Here is a 17,547-nt window from a genome sequence, read left to right as displayed (position 1 = left end):
CTCCAGGGTCCCAGGTTCGATTCCGGCTTGGGTCGCTGTCTGTGCGGAGTCTGCACATCCTCCCTGTGTGTGCGTGGGTTTCCTCCGGGTGCTCCGGTTTCCTCCCACAGTCCAAAGATGTGCAGGTTAGGTGGATTGGCCATGATAAATTGCCCTTAGTGTCCAAAATTGCCCTTAGTGTTGGGTGGGGTTACTGGGTTATGGGGATAGGGTGGAGATGTTGACCTTGGGTAGGGTGCTCTTTCCAAGAGCCGGTGCAGACTCGATGGGCTGAATGGCCTCCTTCTGCACTGCAAATTCTATGATAATCTATGATAGCTCCCCAGGCGGCGCATCCAATCACACTAACTCAATGATTCAGCAGAAGCAGGTTAAAATGCTGGAATGTGATTTATGCTTAGCTCCAGTTGTTTATTTCGGATGCCTTCCTGCTCTGCCGCATCGCCCTGCTGCACCATGTTGCTAAGATTGGGTCTCCACTTTTATTTTAGAAAATGTATTCCATCATCAGCATCACATGACAAGTGGAGAAACAGCTTTGCACCCTTGATCCCCCCCATGCGACAAGCTTTATCTCAACAGGGCGGTGTGAGGCACCCCAGATAAAGGCGACGCAGCCACAAGAGTGGAACTGAGGAATCAAATTAAACCAAGGCCGCTATCACATACTGGCGGCTATTGGGAGTGACACTGGCAGCTCGTCTGCCCACCTGTTCAATGACAACAGCCAGACTCGCAGGGTGACAAAGTCAAGAGGGAAATAGTACACAATAGATATCCCCTTCCTGACTGTCGCACAGGCTGCGTTTTCCTCAAAGAAAATTTCAAATTCAAGTTGGGGTGGATGGTCTGATTTTCATTTACTGGCGCGGGTTCAATTGTGCATTAGAGTGGCCCAAATATACCTCAATGTGGCACATATCTCCCCCTGCCAAATGCCAAGCCCTCCCCTCAGAGTGTCCTTGGGCAGGTCAACACACACACACACACACACACACACAAACACAGGTCAACTGGTGTTTGAGATTGTTGAGATAATCTTTGCACTTTGTCATCTGTCCTCTCTCCAGTCACCCTCTGGGGATCTTATGGGGAGAGCGGTAAACCCGCTGGAAATTCTACCCGATAATCCTGGTACAGCCTAAAGAGTCAGCGTTCTCGTTCACACACATTCTGTGCAAGAAACAGGGAAAATTGCTCATTCTCGAGATTGTTTTGCGTCTCATGGAATTTCGTAACTCGCACCACTACTCAACATTGGGGGGTTTTGTAATGGATTGGTTTATTGTCACGTGTACCGAGGTGCAGTGAAAAGTATCGTTCTGCGTACAGTCCAGGCAGATCGTTCCATACATAGAGAAAATACATTATTGGGCAAACATAAAATACACAATGTAAATACATAGACACAGGTATCGGGTGAAGCATACGGAGTGTAGTACTACTCAGTAGAGAAGATGAGTGAAGAGATCAGTTCAGTCCATAAGAGGGTCATTCAGGAGTCTGGTAACAGCGGGGAAGAAGCTGTTTTTGAACCTGTTAGTGCGTGTTCTCAGACTTTTGTCTCTCCTGCCCGAGGGTAGATGTTGGAAGAGAGAATAACCCGGGCGGGAGGGGTCTTTGATTATGTTGCCTGCTTTCCCCAGGCAGCAGGAGGTGTAGACAGAGTCAATGGACAGGAGGCAGGTTTGTGTGATGGACTGGGCTGTGTTCACGACTTTCTGTAGTTTCTTACGGTCTTGGGACTGAGCAATTAGCATACTAGACTCATCATCAATGCCATAGCCGTCACTACAATGCTTTCATAAGATAATTTACTTGAACCACAGGTTCACCCTTCTCCTGCATTACAGAAAATGATCCCACCATTTTACAAAAGTACAAAATGCTCGCAGCTTTATCTGAAACATACTCATTCTTTCTCTGAAGATAAGGGACTCCCTCACAGACATCCAGCACCCTCCAGTGCAATGCTCACTTGTCCAGGCACAGTCAACCCCAGACTGTGAGCCAGCTGACCAGATGCTGGGAGGGGAGATCCCTGTTGCACTCCGCTGGACAGTGACCAAGGGGAGGAATATTTGCTGAATCTACCTTTCGTTTCCAGGAGCATAAACCCACCTGAAATCAGTTAATGAACAGGAACAACAAAATCATCATTGATGGAACCGGATTATTCCGACAGTGAACGAGGCAGTCATTCAGCCCAAAGAGACTGTACAGACTCTCCGAAAGAGCACCCTACCTAGACCCGCACCCCCACCCCCACCCCATCCCCTGCATATCTTTGGACTATGGGAGGAAACCGGAGCACCCGGAAGAAATGCACACAGACACAGGGAGAACGTGCAAACTCCACACAGTCGCCCAAGGCTGGAATGGAACCCGGGTCCCTGGCGCTGTGAGGCAGCAGTGCTAACCACTGTGCCACCATGCCGCACACTTCACAATCTCTAGCTGTTCAGCCAATACAGTTGCTCTTTTAAAAAAAGTTATGAATACAATGGTGGGGGAAGGGGGTGAGGGAGCAGGAACACATTGCTGTCGGGGTCGTGTCGCTGGACTAGTAATCCAGAGACCCAAGCTAAGGCTCTGGCTTTCTTTCCCACCAAGTGTGTAAAAAGAACCTATCTGGTTCACTAACGTCCTTTAGCCGTACTTACCTGGTCTGGCCTACGCATGACCCTAGATCCACAGCAATATGGTTGACACTTAAAGCTGCCCAGGATTTCATGGCCTCATCCTGACTCTCCCTGAGACTCGCGTGGGGCTGAAGAGCTATCTAGCCCTGTCTAATGACTGTATCGAGCCGCGTATAATATTATTCTCCTCCCCCACTCTTAACTGATGTATGCTGAGCTGGGTTTTTTTTTTGTTGCGTCGTTTGTTAAAATATAAAATTTAATAAACATACTTTTTTAAAAAAAAGCTGCCCCCTGAAATGGCTTAGCGTGCCCCTCAGTTCAAGGATAATTAGGGATGAGCAACTAGAGCTGGCCTTGCCAGTGACGGCCACAGAGCATGGAAGCATTTTTAACAGGGTGGCACGGTGGCACAGTGCCTAGCACTGCTGCCTTACCACGCCAGGGATCCGGGTTCGATTCTGACCTTGGGTGTCTGTGTGGAGTTTGCACTTTCTCCCCGTGTCTGCGTGGGTGCTCAGCTTTCCTCCCACAAGTCACGAAAGACGTGCGGTTAGGTAATTTGGACATTCTGAATTCTCCCTCTGTGTACCCAAACAGGTGCCGGAATATGGCGACTAGGGGATTTTGACATTAATTTCATTGAAGTGTTACTGTAAGCGTACTTGTGACACTAATAAAGATTATTATTATTAAGTGAGCCATCACTAAAAGAAACGAGAGGCTTGAGCGCTTGCTTGTGAGAGGCTGAGGGCCTGCTGCTGCCTTCGGTCGCTACACGTCACTGTGGAAATGTTTCATCTGAACTTCCCCACCTCTCACTTTCCTTCACCCTGTCACTAACACGGATGCAGCTTTGGGAAGTATCTGCCAACGCGCACTGCCTGGGTACCCACAGCTGCAACTGGCTCGGTGCCCATCAAGATTGTTTGAGGGAAATGTATTGCAGCTTTTAAAGCAAGTGAGGGATTTTATACACCATCTCAAAAATGCCCCACTGCACTTCACAAAAGGCGACACGCTTAGAATTGTAATCAGAATCACAAAGATAGGGCAGCACGATGGCGCAGTGGGTTAGCCCTGCTGCTTCACGGCCGGAGGTCCCAGGTTCGATCCCGGCTCTGGGTCACTGTCTGTGTGGAGTTTGCACATTCTCCCCGTGTTTGCGTGGGTTTCGCCCCCACAACCCAAGATGTTGATATTAAGGAGGAGGATGTGCTGGAAATTTGAAAAGCATCAGGATAGATAAGTCCCCTGGGCCTGACGGGATATACCCAAGGTTACTACGGGAAGCGAGGGAGGAGATTGCTGCGTCGTTCACGATGATCTTTGCGTCCTCACTCTCCACTGGAGTAGTACTGGATGATTGGAGGAAGGCAAATGTTGTTCCCCTATTCAAGAAAGGGAATAGGGAAATCCCTGGGAATTACAGACCCATCAGTCTTATGTCTGTGGTGTGCAAAATATTGGAAAGGATTCTGAGAGATAGGATTTATGATTATTTAGAAAAACATGGTTTGATTAAAGATAGTCAGCATGCTTTTGTGAGGGGAAGGTCATGCCTCACAAGCCTCATTGAATTCTTTGAGGATGTGACGAGACACATTGATGAAGGTAGGGCAGTGGATTTGGTGTGTATGGATTTCAGTGAGGTATTTGAGAAGGTTCCCCATGGTAGGCTCATTCAGAAAGTTAGGGGGCATGGGACAGGGAAATTTGGCTGTCTGGATACAGAATTGGCTGGCTGAAAGAAAACAGCGAGTGGTACAGGCTGGAAGGTATTCCACCTGGAGGTCAGTGACCAGTGGAGTCCCGCAAGGATCTGTTCTGGGACCTCTGCTCTTTGTGGTTTTTATAAATCCTTGGATGAGGAAGCGGAAGGGTGGGTTAGTAAATTTGCCGATGACACGAAGGTTGGCGGAGTTGTAGATAGTGTTGAGGGTTGTTGCAGGTTACAACAGGACATTGACAGGATGCAGAGCTGGGCTGAGAAGTGGCAGATGGAGTTCAACCTTGATAAATGTGAAGTGATTCATTTTGGAAGGTCGAATTTGAATGCTGAATACAGGGTTAAAGGCAGGATTCTTGGAAGTGTGGAGGAACAGAGGGATCTTGGGGTCCAGGTACATAGATCCCTCAAAGTTGCCACCAGGTTGATAGGTTTGTTCAGAAGGTGTATGATGTGTTGGCTTTCATTAACAGGGGGATTGAGTTTCAGAGCCGCGAGGTTTTGCTGCAGCTTTATAAAACCCTAGTTAGACCACACTTGGAATATTGTGTCCCGTTCTGGTCGCCTCATTATAGGAAGGATGTGGCTGTTTTGGAGAGGCTGCAGAGGAGATTTAGCAGGATGCTGCCTGGACTGGAGGGCATGTCTTATGAAGAAAGGTTGAGGGAGCTAGGGCTTTTCTCGCTGGAGCGAAGAAGGCAGAGAGGTGACTTGATAGAGGTGTACAAGGTGATGAGAGGCATGGATAGAGTGGATAGCCAGAGACTTTTCCCCAGGGTGGAAATGGCTGTCACGAGGGGACAGAATTTTAAGGTGATTGGAGGAAGGTTTTGGGGAGATAGAACATTACAGCACTGACCTGTGAAACCACTCTAAAGCCAATCTACACTATTCCCATATCGCCCATATGTCTATCCAATGACCATTTGAATGCCCTTAGTGTTGGCGAGTCCACTACTGTTGCAGGCAGGGCATTCCACGCCCTTACTACTCTCTGAGTAAAGAACCTACCTCTGACATCTGTCCTATATCTATCTCCCCTCAATTTAAAGCTATGCCCCCTCGTGCTAGACATCACCATCCGAGGAAAAAGGCTCTTACTGTCCACCCTATCCAATCCTCTGATCATCTTGTATGCCTCAATTAAGTCACCTCTTAACCTTCTTCACTCTAACGAAAACAGCCTCAAGTCCCTCAGCCTTTCCTCATAAGATCTTCCCTCCATACCAGGCAACATTCTGGTAAATCTCCTCTGTTCCCTTTCCAATGCTTCCACATCCTTCCTATAATGCGGCGACCAGAATTGCATGCAATACTCCAATTGCGGCCGCACCAGAGTTTTGTACAGCTGCAACATGACCTCATGGCTCCGAAACACAAAACCCCTCCCAATAAAAGCTAACACACCGTATGCCTTCTTAACAACCCTCTCAACCTGGGTGGCAACTTTCAGGGATCTATGTACATGGACACATAGATCTCTCTGCTCATCCACACTGCCAAGAATCTTACCATTAGCCCAGTACTCTGTCTTCCTGTTATTCCTTCCAAAATGAATCACCTCACACTTTTCTGCATTAAACTCCATTTGCCATCTCTCAGCCCAGCGCTGCAGCTTATCTATGTCCCTCTGTAACTTGTAACATCCTTCCGCAGTGTCCACAACTCCATCGACTTTAGTGTCATCTGCAAATTTATTCACCCATCCTTCTACGCCCTCCTCCAGAGATGTCAGAGGTAGGTTCTTTACACAGAGAGTGGTGGGTGTGCGGATTGCACTGCCAGCAGAGGTGGTGGAGTCAGAGTCATTAGGGACATTTAAGCGACTCTTAGACAGGCACATGGACCGCAGTAAATTGAAGGGGTGTAGATTAGGTTGATCTTAGATTAGGATAAATGGTCGGTACAACATCGTGGGCTGAAGGGCCTGTATTGTGCTGTAATGTTCTATGTCTATGTTCTATGTGCAGGCTAAGTGGATTGGCCACATTAAATTGCCCCTTAATTGGAAAAAATGAATTGGCTACTCTAAATGTATTTTAAAAAGAGTCACGGGCAGCATGGTGGCACAGTGGTTAGCATTGCTGTCTACGGCGCTGAGGACCTGGGTTCGAATCCTGGCTGGGTCACTGTCCGTGTGGAGTTGGCACATTCTCCCCGTGTCTCCGTGGGTTTCACCCCCACAACCCAAAGATGTGCAGGATAGGTGGATTGGCCACGCTAAATTGCCCCTTAACTTTAAGAAATAATTGGGTACTCTAAAAAAAGAGTCACAAAGGTTATACAGCGGCTGTTTTAATTTGGACATTCTGAATTCTCCCTCAGTGTACCCGAAAAGGCGCCGGAATGCTGGGGCTGGGGGCTTTTCACAGTAACTTCATTGCAGTGTTAATGTCAGCCTACTTGTGACAGGAGATTATTAAAGCAAGGTATTCATCTGTTTTTAATGCTGCTGATTAAAGAAGAACATTCTGCCAGGAACACCCTTCCATTCACTGAAAAGTGCTATGACTGGCTCGATGGCGAAAGCGAACAGGACCAACATCCATCTCCGCCACTGAAGGAGACAGATTGGACTTTTCACAATGTAGCAGAGTGAGAGTTAACTTTTGTTTATTCATTCACGGGATGTGGGTGTCGCTGGCTGGGCCGGCATTCGCTGCCCATCCTCAATTGCCCCTTGAACTGAGTGTCTCGCGTGGCCATTTCAGAGGGGCTATTAAGAGTCAACCACATTGCTGTGGGTCTGGAGTCACATGTCGGCCAGACCAGGTAAAGACGGCAGATTTCCCCACCCCCCCGAAAGGACATTAGTGAACCTGACAGGTTTTCTGACAATCAATGGACAATTATGATGGCATCATGTGTGACCATTAGTGACGACTTTCCAGATTTTATTGATTGATTTCAAATTCCACCAGCTGAGGTGGGATTTGAACCCATGCCCTCGGACATAAGCCTGGGCCTCTAGATTACTAGCCCAGTGGCATTACCACTACACCACCCTCCACAGGCAGGAATTGAGGCCCTGATTACTGGCTCAAAGGCGAGAGTTAACGGCCCCAAGGCGACAAAGGAAACTCAGCTCCAAGCTTCAAAACGCACTTCCAGCTTTCAGAAACCAAACATAGAACATAGAACAATACAGCGCAGTACAGGCCCTTCGGCCCACGATGTTGCACCGAAACAAAAGCCATCTAACCTACACTATGCCATTATCATCCATATGTTTATCCAATAAACTTTTAAATGCCCTCAATGTTGGCGAGTTCACTACTGTAGCAGGTAGGGCATTCCACGGCCTCACTACTCTTTGCGTAAAGAACCTACCTCTGACCTCTGTCCTATATCTATTACCCCTCAGTTTAAAGTTATGTCCCCTCATGCCAGCCATTTCCATCCGCGGGAGAAGGCTCTCACTGTCCACCCTATCCAACCACCTGATCATTTTGTATGCCTCTATTAAGTCTCCTCTTAACCTTCTTCTCTCCAACGAAAACAACCTCAAGTCCATCAGCCTTTCCTCATAAGATTTTCCCTCCATACCAGGCAACATCCTGGTAAATCTCCTCTGCACCTGCTCCAAAGCCTCCACGTCCTTCCTATAATGCGGTGACCAGAACTGTACGCAATACGCCAAATGCGGCCGTACCAGAGTTCTGTACAGCTGCAACATGACCTCCCGACTCCGGAACTCAATCCCTCTACCAATAAAGGCCAACACTCCATAGGCCTTCTTCACAACCCTATCAACCTGGGTGGCAACTTTCAGGGATCTATGTACATGGACACCTAGATCCCTCTGCTCATCCACACTTTCAAGAACTTTACCATTAGCCAAATATTCCGCATTCCTGTTATTCCTTCCAAAGTGAATCACCTCACACTTCTCTACGTTAAACTCCATTTGCCACCTCTCAGCCCAGCTCTGCAGCTTATCTATATCCCTCTGTAACCTGCTACATCCTTCCACACTATCGACAACACCACCGACTCTAGTATCGTCTGCAAATTTACTCACCCACCCTTCTGCGCCTACCTCTAGGTCATTGATAAAAATGACAAACAGCAACGGCCCCAGAACAGATCCTTGTGGTACTCCACTTGTGACTGTACAACATTCTGAACATTTCCCATCAACCACCACCCTCTGTCTTCTTTCAGCTAGCCAATTTCTGATCCACATCTCTAAATCACCCTCAATCCCCAGCCTCCGTATTTTCTGCAATAGCCTACCGTGGGGAACCTTATCAAACGCTTTGCTGAAATCCATATACACCACATCAACTGCAAACCTCAAGGCTTACATCCACAATGCCGAATAAAATATACTGACAGGATAATAAACCGTTTAATTCAACGTGCTTTTGCTGAAAAGTGCACAGTGGTTTTGTTCCACTCAACTACATTGCTAATCTTCTGAAGACTGCAAGAATATTGAGAGATAGGGAGGCACGACAGGGGGTGTGTCATAGATTCCATTCAAAGTAACTCTGCCAGTACCTCCCCTTTAAATGTAGCATGTGGGGAAAGATACATAGTTAAGTACAGCACCATTCAGGACATCAGATCTGCACTGGCACTTGGGCACCAAACAGCCCAAAACTTTTTCCCAGGGTAGAGGGGTCAATTACTACGGGACATAAGTTTAAGGTGCGAGGGTCAAAGTTTAGAGATGTGCGAGGGAAGTTTTTTTTACACAAGAGGGTAGTGGGTGCCTGGAACTCGCTGCCGGAGGAGGTGGTGGAAGCAGGGACGATAGTGACGTTTAAGGGACATCTTGACAAATACATGAATAGGATGGGAATAGAGGGATACGGATCCCAGAAGTGTAGACGGTTTTAGGTTAGGTGGGCAGCATGGTTGGCGCAGGCTTGGAGGGCCGAAGGGCCTGATCCTGTGCTGTACTGTTGTTTGTTCTTTCTCCTAAATCAGGTTACCCTCTCATTCCTTTCTCCCTCGGATACTTATCTAGCTTCTCCTTAATTGCACCTAGACAGTTTGCCTCAATCACTCCGTGTTGGCAAGTTCCACATTCAAAAAATTCCCTGGGTAACAGTTTCTCTCCTGAGTTTTTGAATGAATTTAGCGACTATGTAATATTTATGTCCCCCAGTTTCGGACTTCCCCAAAAATAAAAACATCTTCGCTGCATCGGCTCCATCAAACCCCTTCAGAATGTTTTAAAGAACTCTCGCAGGTCACCTCCCAGGCTTTTCAATTCTAAGGAAAAGGTCCCCAAAAGTCTGTTAAATCTTTCCTTGCAGATATACAATGTTGTGTCATAAAGAATAACATTCAGAATCAGTTCAGCACTCAAATCAGCTAACTCCTGTTACCTGCATTATAACTTCAAACAACTTCCAAAACTTCCAACGATATTCAAGCTTGACACCATCCAGGACAAAAGCAGCCCCATTTGACTGCTCCTCCTTCCACAAACATTCAATCCCTCCATCACAGCAGATGCACAGTGGCAGCCTGTGTACCATCTAGAAGCTGGTACAGGAATGTACCAAGGTTCCTTAGACAGCACCTTCCAAACTCATGACCGCCGTCATCTAGAGGGGCAAAGGCATCAGATACCTGGGAACTCCACCACCTGGAGATTCCCCTCCAAGTCACTCACTATCCTGACTTGGATATATATGGGCTGCTCCTTCATTGTCTCTGGGTCACAATCCTGGGATTCCCTCCCTGACAGCACTGTGGGTGTACCTACACCACAGGGACTGCAGTGGTTCAAGAAGGCAGCTCACCACCACCTCCTGAAGGGCAATTCGATATGGGCAATAAATACTGGCCTAGCCAGCGACACCCATATTCTCGAAGTTACTTTACGCAGGAGGGGTGCTCATTCAAAGGGTCAGTGCAGGTTCGATGGGCCTCCTTCTGCACTGTAGGGACTCTATGATTCATAGCAGTAATTAAGAGTTCAAAAGCACTTAATTGGCTGCAAATAATTTTAGGACATATTAGTGTTGCAAAAGACACTTAGAGGCGTGTCTCGTGTGCACAGAGGCACTGCTGGTGTCTAACAGCAATGTGTAATTATAGAGAATCTGAAATGTAATAGAAGTGGCTCAAGGCTCTTGACAGGAACATCATAAAGAACTGAGCCACGTAGAGATACGAGGGCAGAAGACCAAAAGCCTGGACAAACAGGTGGGTTTTAAACATGCATCGTAAAGAGAAGACAGAAGTTTAGGGTGAAAGCCCTCATGACGCCTCGGCAGTTGAAGGCACGGCCACCAGTTTATGGAGGGATTAAAATCAGGGACACGCAACAGGGCAGGACCTGGGCTCGGGGGGACACACGAGGGGGGGGGGGGGGGCATGGGAGGCGTTTCTAAACAAGGATGAGAATTTCCAATTCGAGGTACAGCTAAAGCTGTCAACGTGGTGCAAATAGGGACACAATTCCCAGAGTTTTAGGAACTGGTTAAATCTGTGCAGCTTACTTGTACCGAGCAGTGGTAGATTCTCTGCTGCAAGTCCAACGAGAAAGACTCCACCAGGCAGTCGTACCCCATCTTGAAGTGCTTGGGAAGCAAGTGCATTAACACCACACCTCCAGCAACTGCCAGAGACATCATTTCCCCTTCTCTTGTTTGTTGCTGTTTTACTTACACAGGACGAGGAAATGAAATGAAATGATAATCGCTTATTATCACAACTAGGCTTCAATGAAGTTACTGTGAAAAGCCCCTAGTCGCCACATTCCGGCGCCTGTTCGGGGAGGCTGGTACAGGAATTGAACCGTGCTGCTGGCCTGCCTTGGTCTGCTTTCAAAGCCAGCGATTTAGCCCAGTGTGCTAAACCAGCTCCATTAAGCCAGTTCGTGTTTGTCCAACTCAGGAAACCTCCTCTCTAACCAGGTAAACCAAAGGAGGAAGAACCATCTGAGTCAAACAGGCAATCATCGTGCACCCCGAGAGTTTCTTCCTCCCTTGCAGAGGGGAGGCGGTTTCAACATTGGGGTGTAAAATGCCACAAGGGCCTTTTTGTATGCAGATTCTCGCCAGTTCTCGGCGGTATCTAACCTGGCAACAGCGGTGCCTCCCTACCACCTTTGATATAATCTCAGGAAGTCAAAGCGCGACTTTGTGGCAAAAAAAAAGGAGTAAAACGGTTTAATTCAGAATAGTTCACTGGTGGTGTGCTAGTAAATGCTCAAAATCAAGAAAAGGACAAGAGTTTGGGGGGTGGGGTCAGATGCGATCATTTTTAAAAACATGCACAGCACACAAACTACTTTCAAAATGGTATCGCCAGCTTCATTTAAACAGAAGGCACCAAGCAACCTCCAGTTAGGACTGTTACTTACGTGGCATGATTCCCTGGCTTGCCAGCTCCTCCCGGGTCCGTCGCTGCTGGAGCTTTAGCTGCAGCACTGCCGGAGGAAAAGGACAGACATGGTTAGTGCTGGCGGCTAGGACTGCGAGCGAGTATAGTAATCCCCCGCTGCTTTGAGAAAGTTCTCCATTTTAACCTTCACTTTTTGCAGAAGTGGTCACAGATCCGACACTCCCCCCCGCCCCCCCCCCCCAACCCGCTGTCAAGTCGGAAACGGCAAAGGCAGCTCACAAGTGCGACAATGTTTTAACAACTCAATTTTGTTTTTAAACCAAGGTTTGAAATTCTCCCCGCCCCCTTTGAAGTAGAAAGCGTTTAAGCTGGTGTGTAAACCGCAAGGCAGGTCCGAGAGACAGCGCTATTCCTGTCACCCTGCAGTCGTGAGAGATGTGAATCAGTAACTTGGGAGGGTCACAGATTTCGACTGACCTTCTACACAATCCACAAGATGGTGAGTGGATGGGACAGAGAACCCACAACGTCTCTCTACTCAAAGGCTAACCAGTCCTTCAATGCTGCATCTATTTCTTCAATACTCATAGCTTTATTGACTCCAGTGAGTTTACCCAGAGAGCCCTCCCCACGTGGCGGTCAGCTTGCAAAGAACTTCCCGATTTTAACCCTCCATTTACCCCATAAGAGTTTGCCCGTTGGGTGAACTGTGTTAACAATTACGCTTCAGTCTGCTACGGCAATCCATATTCATTCAGTCTAGAATGTTGGCATTACCTTGCATGTTGTTATATTGCCCTCTTGGTTAATTACTTTCGAGTCCAATGTACCCCCCTCCCCTTTACCCATAATTCAATCATGCCAACTTAATGCCTCTTTTCTGTGACCGCTTCTAGCATTTACATCTCAACTGAACGGAACTAGACATCGCTGACCCAAACTAGACATCGCATTCAAGAGGAAGTTTGACTAGAGAACTGGATAATTTGAGCATAGTTACCTCAGACTTGCAGTCTTGACGATAACATTCAGCACTTGACAACCAAAAACACCAAAATCATTCAACCTTATCATGAGCTATTTCAACATCATCTTTTATTCAATTTAAAAGCAAATTGGACATTGTGCGTGTGTGGGAGAGAAAGAGAGCAGAGCGCGCGCGCACGCGCGCGAGAGAGAAGGCGAGCACGAGTGCGCGAGAGAGAACACAAGAGGGAGAGCACGAGAGAGAGCGCGAGAGAGAGCGCGAGAGAGAGCGAGCGAGAGAGCGAGCGAGCGAGAGCGAGCGAGAGAGAGCGAGCGAGCGAGAGAGCGCGAGAGAGAGAGCGCGAGAGAGCGCGAGAGAGAGAGCGCGAGAGAGCGCGAGAGAGCGCGAGAGAGAGAGCGCGAGAGAGAGAGCGCGAGAGAGAGAGCGCGAGAGAGAGAGCGCGAGAGAGAGAGCGCGAGAGAGAGAGCGCGCGAGAGAGAGAGCGCGCGAGAGAGAGCGCACGAGAGAGAGAGCGCGCGAGAGAGAGCGCGAGAGAGAGCGCGAGAGAGAGCGCGAGAGAGAGCGCGAGAGAGAGCGCGAGAGAGAGAGCGCGAGAGAGAGAGAGAGCGCGAGAGGGAGCGCGAGAGAGAGCGCACGAGAGAGCGCACGAGAGAGCGCACGAGAGAGCGCACGAGAGAGAGCACGAGAGAGAGCACGAGAGAGAGCACGAGAGAGAGCACGAGAGAGAGCACGAGAGAGAGCACGAGAGAGAGCACGAGAGAGAGCACGAGAGACAGCACGAGAGACAGCACGAGAGACAGCACGAGAGACAGCACGAGAGACAGCACGAGAGACAGCACGAGAGACAGCACGAGAGACAGCACGAGAGACAGCACGAGAGACAGCACGAGAGAGCACAAGTGAGGGCTAGAGAGAGCGCGAGAAAGAGCGCAAGAGAGAACGCGAGAGCGAGCGAGAGAGAGAACGTGAGAGTGAGAGAGAGAGAGAAAGAGAGAGCATAAGAGGGAGCACGAGAGAGCGAGACAATGAGAGAGAGAGACAATGAGAGAGCAGGACCAACATAAATCTCTCGCCCTTAATCAACAAAATGCTCAACACTGGATCCGCAAACTGGACACAAATAAAATTAGCTGCAATGTGAGATAAATACAAGACCAAAATAATTCAAAACCACAACATGCTGGCCTCAGTTTATCAAAATTTTAAACTTGAGTAAAACATTTTCCCATTTGCACACCAAATGAATTGCAGTTTGCAGACCAAATACTTTTATTCAAAATTTTGGTTCAAAATGTCAGACAACAGGGAGATTTTTAAGAGCAAAACAAAATGGAAACGCCAAAAATATGTTGACTTCCCTCAAGGTTGGAGGCCAATGTAAATCTGGAGAGCACATGGTCAACTTTGTGACTCCTTCCCCTCGCCTCCCCCCACCCCCAAATGGCATCCATCCCGGATTTCAGATGTGCCATTTGGGAGGTAAACCAGGGTAAAAACTGGTCCCAACTTGCCTCTTCCTTCTATTGGTAAGAGTCCTTCATTTTGTTCCCATTTCTTTCATTTTATTTTTATTGCTTTTTTTGGTCCAGTGGTCGCAAATTGAGATGTACCTTTAAGTCGAGCAGAGGAAGTACAGAATTCAAATGGGACACACAGTCCCTGAGTTTTGTATTTGGGAAAGGGAATCCCAGACTTTCCGCCAAGCAGCAGATTGGAGGGATTTGGTTCAATTGGTTGGCTGGCGGCAAATGAGTTGGCCAGGGGCAGTGTTCTGCCTGGCAACACTGCGATTAGTTCCTGCCAGGTGGGTTTTTTCAGCGTGAACCCAGCAGAAGATACAAGACCCCCGCAGTAAGAAACTGCGTTTCCTCCCTCTCTCGGCTGCTTGCTGCCTGTCTCTGTGCACCTACAGTGAAGACCAGCAAAAGCTGAAGGGAAAGATAACATCCCACTGAAGACCTAAACTGGCGAAAGGAACTGAGGGGGGGGGGGGGGGGGGGGGGGGGGTGCGCGTGTTAAAATTTACAAATCTGGTGGCTCTACTACTTAATCAGGATCAAACCAAAGACATGGGATATTTGAGTAACTTTAATTTAACCTGTGTTGCGACTCCCGGGTCAATGGGGCTAGAATTGACTGCGGACTAGCCCCATTGACATTATTCAAAACCTTTACATTAACAAAATGAGCTGCCGAGCCTTCATCATAATAATAATAATCATTATAATAATAATAATAATTGCTTATTGTCACAAGTAGGCTTCAATGAAGTTACTGTGAAAAGCCCATAGTCGCCACATTCCGGCACCTATTCGGGGAGGTCGGTACGGGGATTGAACCCCCACTGCTGGCATTGTTCTGGATTATAAACCAGCTATTTAGCCCACTGTGCATAACCAGTCCCATATCGAGAAGAGAGGGAAAGCAAGAATTTTGGAGCGTCATTAGTGAACTCCGGGTGCTCCGGTTTCCTCCCACAAGTCCCGAAAGTCGCGTTTGTTAGGTGAATTGGACATTCTGAATTCTCCCTCGGTGTACACGAACAGGCGCCGGAGTGTGGCGACTAGGGGCTTTTCACAGTAACTTCATTGCAGTGTTAATACAAGCCTACATGTGACAATAAAGATTAGTAGATGGTAAGGTGTGGAGTGAGACCCTTTGCAGGGTGAGCGGGGCTTGGTCTGATCCAGCTTAAGGTGGTGCACCTGACCTAGGATGAGAGCTTCTTGGAGGCTTTGGAGAGGGTACAAAAGAGGTTTACCAGGATGTTGCCTGATCTGGAGGGCATTGGCTATGAGGAGAGGTTGGATAAACTTGGTTTGTTCTCACTGGGGTTGAGGGGCGACCTGATAGAGTCTACAAGATTATGAGGGGCATGGACAGAGTGGATAGTCAGAAGCTTTTTCCCAGGGTGGAAGAGTCAATTACTAGGGGACATAGTGCGAGGGGCAAAGGTAGTCTTCTTGACTACCTTCTCCACCTGTGTTTCAGTGACTTGTATACCTGAACAACCAGATCCCTCTGCCTGTCAATACTCTGAAGGGTTCTGCCATTGACTGCATATTTCTCACCTCATTAGACCTCCCAAAATGCGCAAGACTAAACAGCCTCTGCAGAGACACCGGTGGCATTCAGGTGGTGGACAATGATCAAATTATTACAAGGGCATTGGGCTCAAAGCGCACACAAAACTCAAGTTTCTTCCAGACTCCCAATGATATTGCAATTTTGAAAGCACGGCAGAGTACCAATAATTTATTTTCAAATAACATCAGGAGTCTTACTACATTGCAAGGTGATGCCATGGTAATGCTGACAGCCAGCAGGACGCCTAGATTGAATGTATGGCAACAAACACAGAGCAGTAAGCTGAATGATCATCAGGAAGTTTCAATTCCAAGGATATACACAGGACAGCTGAAAATACTGAGATACAGAAAATAAAGTGTTCTGTGGTTGCGTGTCTTGCAAAAGTGGATATCTTGTACTGCAGTGCAATTCTGAGAGAGGAGCTGGCTGCTAGACACATTGGTGGATCCCCGTCGATTGATCCTTGTCAGATTATACCACACAGAAATAGATCCATTCGGCCCATCCAGGCATGCTGATCTTTGTGGTGTAGAGTTAGACATATTGGTGGTTCAATTTGATGTGCCACTGGGAACATATCAGTTTGGATATGGAAGAAAGCAGAAGGATATGCTGATAGGGCTACGGGAATGGACCAGCAAGACTGAAAAGTCTGTTTCCAAATTGTGAATTCCACGTCATTCAACGTAAAATTAATTGACGAAGATCAACAACGAGTCCACTTCATATCCGGTGAGCCTCACGTTTGTTGTGGGTAAAGTGGGGAGGGGATTATAAGAGACAAGATTTATAATCATCTAGATGGGAATAATATGATCAGAGATAGTCAGCATGGCTTTGTGAAGGGTAGGTCATGCCTCACAAACCTTATCGAGTTCTTTGAGAAGGTGACTGAACAGGTAGACGAGGGTAGAGCAGTTGATGTGGTGTATATGGATTTCAGTAAAGCGTTTGATAAGGTTCCCCACGATAGGTTATTGCAGAAAATACGGAGGCTGGGGATTGAGGGTGATTTAGAGATGTGGATCAGAAATTGGCTAGCTGAAAGAAGACAGAGGGTGGTGGTTGATGGGAAATGTTCAGAATGGAGTTCAGTTACAAGTAGCGTACCACAAGGATCTGTTCTGGGGCCATTGCTGTTTGTCATTTTTATCAATGACCTGGAGGAGGGCGCAGAAGGGTGGGTGAGTAAATTTGCAGACAACACTAAAGTCGGTGGTGTTGTCGACAGTGCGGAAGGATGTAGCAGGTTACAGAGGGACATAGATAAGCTGCAGAGCTGGGCTGAGAGGTGGCAAATGGAGTTTAATGTAGAGAAGTGTGAGGTGATTCACTTTGGAAGGAATAACAGGAATGCGGAATATTTGGCTAATGGTAAAGTTCTTGGAAGTGTGGATGAGCAGAGGGATCTAGGTGTCCACGTACATAGATCCCTGAAAGTTGCCACCCAGGTTGATAGGGTTGTGAAGAAGGCCTTTATTGGTAGAGGGATTGAGTTCCGGAGTCATGAGGTCATGTTGCAGCTGTACAAAACTCTGGTACGGCCGCATTTGGAGTATTGCGTACAGTTCTGGTCACCGCATTATAGGAAGGACGTGGAAGCTTTAGAGCGGGTGCAGAGGAGATTTACCAGGATGTTGCCTGGTATGGAGGGAAAATCTTATGAGGAAAGGCTGATGGACTTGAGGTTGTTTTCATTAGAGAGAAGAAGGTTACGAGGAGACTTAATAGAGGCATACAAAATGATCAGGGGGTTAGATAGGGTGGACAGTGAGAGCCTTCTCCCGCGG

The 17,547-nt window shown here is 47.8% G+C and overlaps 1 protein-coding gene across 1 annotated transcript in view; it reads right to left on the bottom strand.

Annotated features, from left to right (window-relative positions):
• LOC140403820 (myocardin-related transcription factor A-like) overlaps positions 1-17,547 on the bottom strand; it is a 271,655-nt gene that overhangs the window by 123,040 nt on the left and 131,068 nt on the right. The window contains 1 exon segment of the mRNA XM_072491982.1: positions 11,699-11,764. Within this exon segment, the coding sequence (XP_072348083.1) occupies positions 11,699-11,764 (66 nt within the window).

The sequence above is a fragment of the Scyliorhinus torazame genome, chromosome 29, assembly GCF_047496885.1.
Source record: "Scyliorhinus torazame isolate Kashiwa2021f chromosome 29, sScyTor2.1, whole genome shotgun sequence".
NCBI classification, from domain to species: domain Eukaryota; kingdom Metazoa; phylum Chordata; class Chondrichthyes; order Carcharhiniformes; family Scyliorhinidae; genus Scyliorhinus; species Scyliorhinus torazame.
This window is presented reverse-complemented; position numbering and strand designations above follow the sequence as displayed.